The 13,457-nt window shown below is 35.5% G+C and overlaps 1 protein-coding gene across 1 annotated transcript; it reads right to left on the reverse strand.

Annotated features, from left to right (window-relative positions):
• Nucleotides 1–12,892, reverse strand: LOC106883673 (dehydrogenase/reductase SDR family protein 7-like). Its single transcript, XM_014934774.3, has 6 exons — nt 12,105–12,892; nt 6,475–6,578; nt 4,827–5,046; nt 3,595–3,687; nt 1,992–2,144; nt 1–293 (listed from the first exon to the last, which is right to left on the reverse strand). The coding sequence occupies exons 1-6, from the start codon at nt 12,241–12,243 to the stop codon at nt 82–84; spliced, it is 921 nt and encodes a 306-aa protein (XP_014790260.1). The 5' UTR covers nt 12,244–12,892; the 3' UTR covers nt 1–81.
• Nucleotides 12,893–13,457: the final 565 nt, after the last annotated feature.

Here is a 13,457-nt window from a genome sequence, read left to right on the forward strand (position 1 = left end):
TGTCATTTCAGTTTGTAGGAAATTTTATTATTAAGCAAAAGAAAGGGAATTAGGAAACTATATGAACAAATATGAGGGACTCTACTTCTCCTTATCAAATTCATGACGCTCCTTTAATGCTCTCTTTGCCATTATATAAAAGAATATATTTGGGAAGATTGGTCGTAGATAGCAGGCAATTCTGTGATGAAGAGGACCAAGTAAGACATCATGCTCTTTCCATAGGACCATATCTAGAATACGTTGAGCAACATATTCTGCTTTCATTCCTTTTGCAATTGTGTTATCTAAAACTAGAAAAAGATGAAAGAAAGAAATTATATTTTTAAATAGCATGATACAATAAAAAACAAATATTATATTTTAACTCATAAACATAGGTACATGTGGTCAAGAAGTTCTTATTGGAACCACATGGTTTAGAGTTCACAACCTCTGTATGGACATTGTCACACTGTCAGCTGATGTCTTCTGTCACTATGCTGTGGCTGACCAAAGATTTGTAAGAGAAATTTGGTAGACAGAAACAGTCAGAAGTCCATCATACATGTATCTGTTTGAATGAACATGTGTGTGTGTTTTCCTTGTCTTAACATGTTCACACCAATTGTAAACAAAAGTCACCATCATACAAAAACGGTTGCAAGTTGTTTGTTTACAAATCATACATAAAAGCTTGTCTGGCCGCTGAGCAGGAGTCAGTTTATAAATATTTAAACCAAACATCAACCATATTAATCTCAAAGGACCTACCAAGTTCATGAGCAATGCCTTAAAACATAGAAAAAAGAATATGTCATCACTTCATTTTCAAGGTTCCTGAAGGAAGAAAAGTAAAGCAGACCAGCTACGTTTATTTTAGACTGTAGTTTTCATTGTCGTCACTGCTCTAATATTCATTTATCCCCTGTAGCATTGACTAAACAGATTTGCAATAAAGTATTGTTACACTTCTCTAAATCCAGGGTCATTTAATCTTCTTCTTTACTTGTTTCAGTCATTTGACTGCGGCCATGCTGGTGCACCGCCTTTAGTTGAACAAACTGACACCAGGATTTATCTTTTGTAAGACTAGTACTTATTCTATCGGCATCTTTTACCGAACCGCTAAGTTACGGGGGCGTAAACCCATCGACACCATTTGTCAAGCAATGGTGGGAGGAACAAACAATGACACACCCAAGTACACACAAACATACACATATGTATGTATGTATGTATAATGACGGGTTTCTTTCAGTTTCCATCTACCAAATCCACTCACAAGGCTTTGGTTGATCCGAGGCTATAGAAGAAGACGTGCCCAAGGTGTTACACAGTGGGACTGAACCCAGAACCATGTGGTCGGGACACAAGCTTCTTACCACACAGCCACAATCCTGCACCTTCTTACCACACAGCCACTCTTGCGCCTAAGTTCAACATTCTTAGATCAAACCTAACCGGTTCTTCACAAATCTTATATATTTAAAATCATTGTTCTTATATCTGCTTTTCCATGCTAGCATGAGTTGGTTAGGACTTTTTGAAGCAGTGTTTTATGATCAGATGCCCTTTGTGGTGCCAACCCATTTAGTCACATCTTACGACATGCAAAAGCATGGTGTACCTCTTCTAAAACCATACATATACAGCATGAAAGGTTTTACATAAATGTATAACCTTTCATGATGAGAGATATGTATCAATGAAAGATCAATCCCAGAAACTTGGGTATCAATTCCCAACAATAAAGTAGACTGAGGCTTTGTGGCTATAGCATTCTCCTTAGAAACACAACAAAATAACCTGAGCCTATTTGAACTCACAATGCATGAAGCATGAAGCCCAATATCTTATTCTCACATCTACACATGTGCAACTGTACATATACATGGGAGAAGAAACAAATATATTATTCAGTCAGTTAAAAGACAGACAGAAATGGCAATATCATATACACAAGCTGAGTGGCAAAAATAAGCATACAAGGAATTAACTAAAAGACTTACCATTATGTTGTGATCCATCGGCACGTACAGCATTTATAGAAATATTAGTACGGATATAGCTTGGACTTAAGACACTCACAGTGATGTTCTTGTCACACACTTCTGCTCTTAAACTATCAAAGAAAGCTTGGAATGCATGTTTTGATGCTGCATCTAGTGGGAATGATATAATAAAAGAATGATTATGGTCACAACATCCAGAACTCAGAATTCGATTTATTTTGACAAAAGGATTCCAACTCAAATACTTTTATGAAGACATAAGGAAGGGCATCCAGCTGTAGAAACTCTGCCAAATTAGATTGGAGCTTGGTGTTGCCATCCGGTTTCACCAGTCCTCAGTCAAATCGTCCAACCCATGCTAGCATGGAAAGCGGACGTTAAACGATGATGATGATGATGATATTTGGATTGATTATTGTACACTAACATTTGAACTAGTGTCCTCTGAGTTGCTATAGTCAGAATATTTTGACCAGTGTATTTTTGCCTTTCTTCAGATGCCTGTTGTATTTAGTAATGTTCTCAGAATTTGAAACCCAACCCATTATTAAAACCATGCAGATTTTTCTTATTTCGTTGTTCATACTATAGAGAGTTTGGTATTAGTGACTCTCCCCAACTTGTAATGTTGCTTGCTTGTTCCATTTGAACCAGATAAATCAGGGAAATAGTAAACATTAGTATTGATTAAATCTCTAGTGTTAAGTGTTCTCATTTACCTGGTGATTATGAGTTCAATCGCTGTACCAGTTGATCTATATGTGCTCTGATTTAAGCAGAACAAATAAGCATTATCACCAGTAGTAGAATGGCTACTATGAGAATATCCCAGGGATGGTTAATGGAATGAAAACAATCTATCCCAATGAATTTGACAGAACATCTGAGTCAAACTCCTGAAAATGTTACTGAATACAACACCTGGAGATGGTCAGAGTGTGCAACCACCATAACATTGTGATTATAACAACCAAGATGGGGACACATAAGTCTGAATATATCAGTGTATGATAAAGATAATCCAACATCTCAGAAATCCAGATTAAAATCATACTTGGATTCTCATTACCTCTGATAAAGCAAGTTTATGTATTCCCTCATTACATGAGCAAAGTCTAAATATTTGCTATTCAGCAGGTTGTTATAAATAAATTTTATAAAGGAGGTGTAATGTGCATGAGTTTTTCAAGACTTCCCATATGGTAAGAGAGATATGCTTAATTTCACGATCACTACGTAGATGTCTACAAGAAAATTAAAGGTATGTGAAATATTTAGTGTGAGACATAAAATGCATGAGAGTAACACAAGAGATTTTTATTAATAAAGTAAGTATAAAAGTGTCCAGCTCAAAAGAGCAGAAGTTGCTTTAGTAGCAAGGGTTAAAAGCAGAGATGATACATCATGTCTGTAAGGCGTCATGAAATATGTCACATACCAAAGGCAGTCATTAGAATGTAGGATAACATGCCTTATAGTATTTGTTCTAGCACTCTGTTCTACTTCATTTTACTCAGTTCCCCTCCATATTTCCACTTAACATAAACAGAAATTATGAATTAAGGCCAAAAAATATTTTTCCATCATAAATTTTACTTACATGCAGTCCGATACGGTATTGCAATTTTACCTTGGATGCTACTGATTCCAATAATATGCCCACCTCCTTCACTTATCATAACAGGAAGAAGAGCTGAAAGAAAAAAAAAAAAAAGAAAATGACATTTGTTTTTTTTTTTTCACAATGCACAATGCTGTTTTCTTTTGTAAAAGAGTATAAATAATACTTCAGATACCTTAGATAAGATTTTTCTCATGAAAGTTGGTCAGTTACGTCCTCGTATGTACATACAGACATTTCCATGCATGCACAATAACTCAGGCAAAGATGTTGATGACATGCACATTAGTTCAAACCTTACATCTACAGCTGTTGTTGTTACCTAGTTCTGAGCAGTAGAGTATATTATCTAATGTGTACTTCATTTTAATAAAACAACATAGTTTAATTTCAGGGAGATTTGGCTGCTATTTTCTATCAAGCAACTGCAGAAAGTGTTTCTGTGAAAAATCCTGAGGTTCTCTAAGATAAGGTGTCTTTAAAAAAAAAATGTAATAAAAGACATGGCTGCCTTTATTAAGATGCTTGCTCCTCAACCATGTGGTTTGGAGTTCAGTCCCCACTGCATGGCACTTGAAGCAAGTGTCTTCTACTATAGTCCCAGGCCAACCAAAGCCTTGTGAGTGGATTTGATAGATAAAAACTGAATATACACATTTATATAAGTGTCTTCTTGTTTGACATAACATGAGAGTTATAAACAAATGTCACTGTCACATAAGTGGTGACCCTCATTCCCAGTCTTCTATGCAAACATACCCAGCCATGGGGAAATATTACTTTGTTTGGAAACAGGGCATATTGACTTCTGGTGCTATTTGTTGTCTCAAGCATCAAAACATAATAGCAGTTAAAATAGTAACCTAATGGACATGTTTACTTCCCAAACTTTTGTTCTCTTTGAAAAGGGGTATGTCACCTGAAATAACCAAAAATAAATATTTCTAGTGTAACATTTCAATGTCTTTGTTAATATTGTTTAGTGTTCCAACAACCTTTCCCAAGCCTTCTTTAATTCACTGTTTTCTATACATTTCGCGATACTTTAGTTTATAGTATTTAAGTTGAGAGAGATAAAATGGTAGATTTCTATAACACAGTCACCATTCAAGTGACAGATATATAGTTCATGTTCTCTCAATCGGCCTGTTGATATTTTTGCCGTCTTAAATTAGTGTTCATCAGTAAACAATATTTTCTATTCAACTCACCTTTTGTAATAGCTACATGTCCAAAGTAGTTGACCGTCATGAGTCTCTGGTCAACATCTAAAATTGTCTCTAATACTTGACCACGATAACTCTGTCCAGCATTGTTAATAAGGATGTCCACTCTATCATAGAAACTTACAGCTTCAGCAACTTTCTTTGGTATTGATGCTAAATTACTCAAATCTATCTGCAAAATGGCTGGTGTGTAGTCACTGCAGCCCTGTAAATAATAATAAACATAATTTTAAAAAATTGCATATATGTGTATATTATAATAATGATATATGCGTACAAATACAAATGACTGCTAAGAGAGAGAGAATGTGTGTGTGTGTGTGTGTGTGTGTGTAAGAGAGAGAGAGAGGCAGAGAGAGATACATGTGTCATATGTTTAAATAATGAGGATTAAAGAAATATGTATCCAAACTAAAGTTTTATTCAACTGGGTCTTTGCTTGGCAGTACACAGTTAATTCATTAGAAGAATTTTCTTAAGTGCATTAACAGATCAAGTAAAGTAGCTACAACCATGAAGGGAAGGGGTCACAAACTCCACTTCTCTGGAGCTTATCAGGACTGTAGAATTTCAACATAAGGAATACTGCAGAAACATTTTCAACAAAACCTCTACAAATACAGCAGTCTCAAATTTGGTTTATTAGGATTATATTTTTTGGAACCCACTTCAGTCATAAATGGCCATGGGATTGCACCTAGAAAGTTCCCCTCCCAGATACAAGTCTCAGCAAGGTTGTTTCTGGAAGACCAGCAGTTGCCCATATATACCATCCTCCCCTCTCCATATCACCAATGTTATCCAAGAGAAAGGCAAAGGCCAGTATAGCTTGGCACCAGTGATGTTGCAACTCATTTCTGCAGCTGAGTGAATTGGAGCTCTCTCTCTCTCTCTCTCTCCGTATATATATATGTATACACACACACACATACATATATATATATGTGTGTGTGTGTGTGCATATATTGTTATAAAACGATGATGATGATTTAAGTGTGAAAACATTAAAGTGTTTGATTCATACTAACAGGGAACACATCATGTCATACTTAATAAATATCATAAATATCAAAAGATATATATATATATATATATATATATATATATATATATACTACACTCGCTGAGTGGTTGGCGTTAGGAAGGGCATCCAGCTGTAGAAACTCTGCCAAATTTAGATTGGAGCCTGGTGTTGCCATCCGGTTTCACCAGTCCTCAGTCAAATCGTCCAACCCATGCTAGCATGGAAAGCGGACGTTAAACGATGATGATGATGATGATGATGATGATATATATATATATATATATATTACTTAATACAGAAGTATAAGGCAATATAAGTTAATTTATCATGCAGATTGTTGATAGTTTTGTTGTTTCACTCTTCAGGCCTCTGCATAACTATGCAGTATGGAAAATTTCTGTAACATCAAGTCAAGCAGAGCCTGTACAACAAGACCACAAAACCAACAGTAATCCACATGCTAACTCATGCTGCTTTGTAAATATACACACACACATTGATCTATGTGTCTTTATACAGCTGTGCATTTGTCTTTGTATGACTGTGCACATGTAAGTGTGTACACATGAACACACAAACATATATATAATATAAACAGGTATTACTTACTTCTTTCAATCCAACCAATTCATTTTTGACTTCCTCTAACTTTTCTGAATTCCTGCCAGCTAGAATCACTCGACAGCCAGCTTTGTAAAATATTTCAGCACAAGCTACAAGATAAAATGACAATTGTTGTTGTACTTGATTTTATCACCATTGCATAGAAAACTGACATTAAACAACAATGAGGACGAGGAAAAAATTATTCAAATAGCAGACAAAATACTTTGCAATATTTAGTTAAGGCCTTTAATGTCCTGAATTCAAATCCTGCCAGTGCTTGTCTTTCATCTTTCAGAAGATGATAAAAAATGTACCAGTAAACTACTGGAATAAATTAAAATCTTCCCCTTTAAATTTGTGGCCTTTAGCTTGTGTTCATACGTTTTTACGTCTGTTTTCCCATGTTAGCACGGGTCAGATGCATACATATTATCAAGGCATTGTTTCATATCTGGATGCCCTTCCTGCCACTAACCCTTACTTCTTATTATAGTAAAAGAATCTTCATTCCACTTGTTAAAGGATGATATGTTGATATGGAAATGGTAACAGGCAACAGTGGCTGTAGCTCAGCTATTTTTCATTTGAACACAGAATATAAATATCCACACATACATACATACATATGGAGTTCAAGTCCCACTGAGATCAAGTTTGCCTTTCATCTTTTCAAGGTTGATAAAAAAAAAAAAGTACCAATCCAAAGTGATGGATTTACAGAACTAAAACATCAGATAGAGTACCTTGCAGTATTTGCTCCAGCTCTTTGTGTTTTGAGTTCAAATACCACTACAGCCTATTTGGATGGTAGATTTAAACCATCACCACCTGGTACGTTCAGTGCCATTAGCAGAGTCCTCTCAGTTGCAATCATTTAGGCCAGGCTTTTGGTTTGAGGATATCTTACACCCTCCTATCTTGGAGGCCCTGCAACAGGTAATGGGCACTGCCTTCTCCCCTGACCAAAAGACAAAAGAAAATATTCTGAGTTCAAATCCTTCACATATGGACTAAAGTAAATTTAGACCATATGTGACAGTTGCTATTCTTCTGCACTTATCATTGGTGCTGTGTATTACATCATAGTGTAACTCTAATAAAATATCCCAGGTGGTAAAGACCACTGTGGTCACAGCAGCAACAGTCATTGTACTATAGTTTGCTGACTTGCAATACTAAGTTCATCCTCGTTAAAAAGCAGTTGGACTTTAACTTTCATCTGAGTTCAAAGCAGATGGACTTTAACTTTCATCCCTTTGCAGTCAATAATACAAGTTCCAATAATACACTGAATTAATTTAGTCAACGATTCACCCATTAACTAAGTAAACTTAAAATACAGTCAGTCAGATGAACAATTATTTACTGATTTGATGTAACCAAGCAGATAAAAAAAAGTACTCTAACCACAACAATCCCATCCTTTTGTACATTAGAGAGTACAATGATCAATATATATTTCTTTATTGAAGGCAGGATGTAATTGCAGGGCACTTTGGTTGCTATTTCTAGCAGGTTGCTGACTGTATAGAACACTGGTTGTCAACCAGGGTTCAAATGACTTATAGGGGTCTATATAAGATTTTATTAAAATTTATGTGCAATAAATTAGTTATATTTTTGCAATACACCAAGTATTTAGCAATTTTTTTAATACAATTTCTAAAAATATTTAGATATAATGGGATTTCTTAAACATCGAATAACTATGAGGGTCCACCTGAGTAAAATGGGAATCAAAGGGGTCCATAAGTAAAATAAATGGTTGAGGACCACTTGTATAGGGGATCATTATTTGACTTGTGGAGGTTGTAGTAGTGATTAGAAATGGTTTCCATACTTGTCTAGTCTCAGGCCATCCTTGATCAAGCAAACTTATGATTTCATGCATTCCAAATGTAACTATTTTGTCTTCTTGCGCATCAGAAACTACATCATCCAATGTGTCCTTCTTGTCTTTAAGATGTTAATGTGTGTTTTGAGGGAGATCTGGCAGCTATTTCTAGTAAGTCAGGCGACAACATATAGGCTTCCTCACTGACTTAACCAAAAACATGAAGACATACAAGACATGCAGTAGTTCATTGCATATGGTGCAGTGCTGTGGTCTAGGCAGGTTCTACTTTCTCTCTTCCACTGTTCAATCTAGTTCTGTGCACCTTTTTTTAAAAATCTAAGTCAACCATCATTGAGCAGACCTATAATCAAAGACATTCTACTCATGACTACCCCCATGCAGTGTGTATCCAGGAAGAATATATTATATTATTCAATGTAGTTTCCTTTAACATGATGTTTGATGCGAGGGAGATTTGGCTGCCATTTCTAGTAGTTAACATTTCAGTTCTATATTTAAGAGATGAGGAATTATTAACATTATTTACATTTGACGGATATTTGTCCTCATCTTGTTTGTTGTTAACACAACGTTTTGGCTGATATACCCTCCAGCCTTCGTCAGGTGTCTTGGGGAAATTTCGAACCTGGGTTCTCATTCCTAACGATGTTACTATTATTATATTATTATTATTATTATTACTATTATTAATCAGGTCGCTGCCGTGAATCGAACTCGGAACCTTGGGGTTAGTAGCCCGCGCTCTTAACCACTACGCCATATGCCCGTGGGCTACTAACCCCAAGGTTCCGAGTTCGATTCACGGCAGCGACCTGATTAATAATAGTAATAATAATAATAATAATAATAATAATAATAATAATAATAATAATATAATAATAGTAACATCGTTAGGAATGAGAACCCAGGTTCGAAATTTCCCCAAGACACCTGACGAAGGCTTGAGGATATATCAGCCGAAACGTTGTGTTAACAACAAACAAGATGGGACAAATATCCGTCAAATGTAAATAATGTTAGTTAACATTTGTTTTCCATTTCTAGAAGCTCCTTCATAGGCTCATGCAGTGAAAGAGGATAAAGTGAATTTAGACCATATGTGACAGTTGCTATTCTTCTGCACTTATCATTGGTGCTGTGTATTACATCATAGTGTAACTCTAATAAAATATCCCAGGTGGTAAAGACCACTGTGGTCACAGCAGCAGCAGTCATTGTACTATAGTTTGCTGACTTGCAATACTAAGTTCATCCCCGTTAAAAAGAAAGAAAAACAAACCCACTTGTAATAATTTGGTATCCTGCACAGAGGAAGATTTATCTTTCATCCGTTTGACTCAACAGAAACCTGAGTTGAACAGGAACATAAATATGCCAACAGATTTTTATGTTTCTGACAGGGTTGCATTATTAAATTGTGAGACGTAAAAACCTCACACAATCCCTTCATCACATAATGACAAAAAATATATAAAAATAAATGACAAGTGCCAATAATTAGTTCTGCTTGAACAAACTAGATCCCTGAAATCACAGTTAGTACCTTGAAAATAAGAAATTTGTATTGTGTGTGTGTTCATCTATCTCACTCCACCACTGGAGACATCTGTTGCACTAAATAGCTTTGGTCTATGGTGGGAATTTCACAGCTAGCAAACCTTGTCATAAACTGGGTCTTTATTGTGCTTAATGTTAACGCTTGAGCAAGAAAGCCCCAAAAATGTAAATACCTCTGGCGATGATTTTTACCTTGGAAGGTTTTTAAGATGTGGTGCTTAGTCTAGTTAAATAGTAATCTGTTTCCACTTTGATTAAAGCACTTGTGACATTTTATGATGATTTGGTATCTATTTCTTAAAGTTAGGTAATATGAACTGTGGACATGCTAATATGCACCCTATGCTTTTTTTTTAAAAAATTCTTTGGATTCCTATGTTTTTAATTAGAGATTACAATTTTGTCCCCAACCCCCACCCCACCTCTGCAACCCCAATTTTTGTTTTCAACTCTTTTTTTCTTTTTAATTTCACATTTAAAAATATGGAGATTATGATTCTGACAATGAATGATTATGATTTTTGTAATTAGCATGAGAAACATCTTGTTTTTCCTTTTTCTTTTGTACTTGTTTCAGTCATTAGACTGCGGCTATGCTGGAACACATTGAAAATCAAGGAATCCGAAGAAACTCAAAAGGGGTATGAGCTACCCAAATACACAAGGAAATGCCTGTAGAAAACTAAAATTCTAGGTTGTCTTGGTATTGTTTAGCACTGGATTAATCCATCATGAAAGCAACATCATTGTAATGAAACCTCCCATGAAAGCTTAAATTATGTTTCCCACCACTTCCTGACTTAGCCCCAGGATACTTTTAGCAGAACCCACTTTGTTGCGACCATTCTGACCAGTACTCAGGTCTGGGAATACGTGGGGGTACCAAAAAGAAGCTGGAATTTTGCAATAATATTTTATTCACTTAGTTTTACATGTTTACACTTTTATTGCATTCAAAGTATTCTTCATTAGGAGCAATTCATCGGTCCTGGTGCATTTTCCACTATTCGAAGCAGTGCTGGAACTCTTGCAAAGTAATGCCTTTTAACGCCTCCTATGTTTTTTTCTTCACCTCTTCCACTTCTGCAAATTCTGTAGCACCAGCTTTTGCCACCAGTGATGACCTTCGAAAAAAGATCTGAATCAACTTCCAACTGTTCTTTCAGTTCACGACACGCATTCAGTCGCGACTGTTTTTGATCATCCATGAGCAAGAGAGGCACAAATTTTGCTGCTACTCTTTTCATTTGCAATTCCTTGCTCAAAATTCATCGACAAGGGCTCCAGGACACACCAGTCATATCAACAAGTTTGTCAATTGTTTGGTGACGGTCCTCCAAGTTCACTTCATGATGTTCTCATTCGTTCGGGAGGTTGACAGTCGTCCTGAATGAAGTTGGTCTTCAAGTGACAAGTGACCATTCCTAAAGTGTAGAAACCAATTGTAAATTTGTTCTTTGCTCATTGCAGCGTCTTTGTAAGCTGTTTGAAGCATGACAACTGTTTTGGCTGTTGTTTACCCTAGCAGAAAACAGAATTTCACAGAAGCACTCTGTTCTTTCGTTTCAGCGATTGCAAAAATCAACAAACAGGGGAGAAGCATTGCAAAACAAAGACATGCCATGTGGTAGTATGACCTCACTGGACAACACCGATCAGCAGACTGAGGCCTAATGATCGCACCAAGTGGCTTCTAGCACCAGAAGTCTGAACTACATCGGGCTTGTCCCACAGAGAACATTTCTGGTTACTTTTGGGTACCTGTATCAGTGTCCGAAGCCCTGAATAAGGTTGCATTTTCCATTTAAAAATATGCGCTAAATTTCTGTAGACCGACAGATTTTTTAATAATTTTTTTTAACCAATCTTCGTATTTTTCTACGTATTTCGCCAAAAAAAAAAAAAAAAAAAAAATTTTTAATGAAGATTTAAGAAATTGGTTGGCGGAGAATTAAAATTTTGAAATGCACATTTTTTTTGCAGATTCGGAATCTTCGCCCTGTAAAAAAAAACAAAACAAAAAAAACTTAAAGGGGGTAGTCCATGATCTTTACCTCCGCCATTTCTGTAGAAAAATAATTAGAGACTTGAGAATAACAGTGCACAAGCACACACACACACAGACTGTTGCTAACACTTGCACAAAGGCGAAGAAAATAAAGAATAAACTATGGATTTCGGACGCAACATATAACACCAATAAATTTAATTTACAAACCTTTCCCAAGCCCGGATGTTGCTCCAGTAATGAGGACAACTTTGCCTTGTATGTTCAATTTCTTTCGTTTCATCGATCTCAAAAGATATAAAACTGCGAAGAACACAAAAGTACCGGCTATGGTAATTTTAGCGAGCATTGCTTATAATATCCAATTCTCATAAAATATCGCAGCAACAAATCTTCGTTCAGCTACGTGACCCAATAGCTAATTTAAACATGTTATCCTTCTTCGTTGGCTTTATGCTATAATAATAATAACACGAATAAAGAATATATCCGGTAGGATAAAAGGTGCGAGTATTAAGGAATGTCAACACATGAACGTATGTATTAGATACAAAACTATGTTGACATGACTAACTAATCTTACCTCCACACAATGAAGTAATAAATAAACAAAGGGAAGTAACTTTCTTAAACCTTTGACTCTTACAGCTATTTAGATGTTTTTTAAAGTGAATTATTAAATAAGGTCTTTGACGCTATCTAACTTTTAAGTTGTAAAAAAAAAAACATTGCCTTCTATCAATACGACAAATTAGGAATTTGATGTATATAATCGGAGATTAAAACTAAAATCCCCTATTGATATAAATTCCGGTGAATCTGTATAGTTTCTAGTCATTCTTGTCATCTTAAATACCGGTGTAAAAACACTTCAAGTTACCAACTTCCCATTGCAAGTTATCTCTCGGTAATGTGAAATCGATTCCAAATTGTCCACTGGGGTATCCTAAACCTGATTTCAAATTACCCCTGCACTATTTACATTACTTCCGCTGATTTCGCTAAAATGATCAGTTTTAACGCTTACAACTCGTGTTTTTGATTGGCACGTTGAAAACCTGGGCATTTTTTCGTTTAAGCGTTGCTAGCCTAGGACAGAATAAAAGAGAAACTAGAACAGCCAGGACATGTCTTAATAGTTACTTAGTTGAATTCATGTAGTGATATCAATTTAATGATGATCCATTCCAGAATCTTTTGATTGATGTGAGAGATGTTTATGATCTATAACTTTTTTTTTAATAAAATGTTTTGTTAGTATTTTGGGGTAATTGTTCAGTTTAGTTAAATTAAAAAAGTAAATAAAAATTAAGTGGGAGATAAGTTAACTTTTACACAACTTTTTATACAACATAAACACTGGCGTGCCAACCGCTGCGAACTGTTGTCTCCAACTTTTCTTAATTGAATGATAAACCACGATTCCTCTAAGATTGATTCATCCCTTTGCTTCTTTTACTGCTTATCTCCCCCTTAACTTTTATTTACTTTTTTAAAATCTAAACTGAATAATTACAGTATTTTTGTTTTAATTTGCATTTCTTATTAAATATATTTTAGTTG

Source organism: Octopus bimaculoides, chromosome 5, assembly GCF_046866305.1.
Source record: "Octopus bimaculoides isolate indiv1 chromosome 5, ASM4686630v1, whole genome shotgun sequence".
NCBI lineage: Eukaryota > Metazoa > Mollusca > Cephalopoda > Octopoda > Octopodidae > Octopus > Octopus bimaculoides.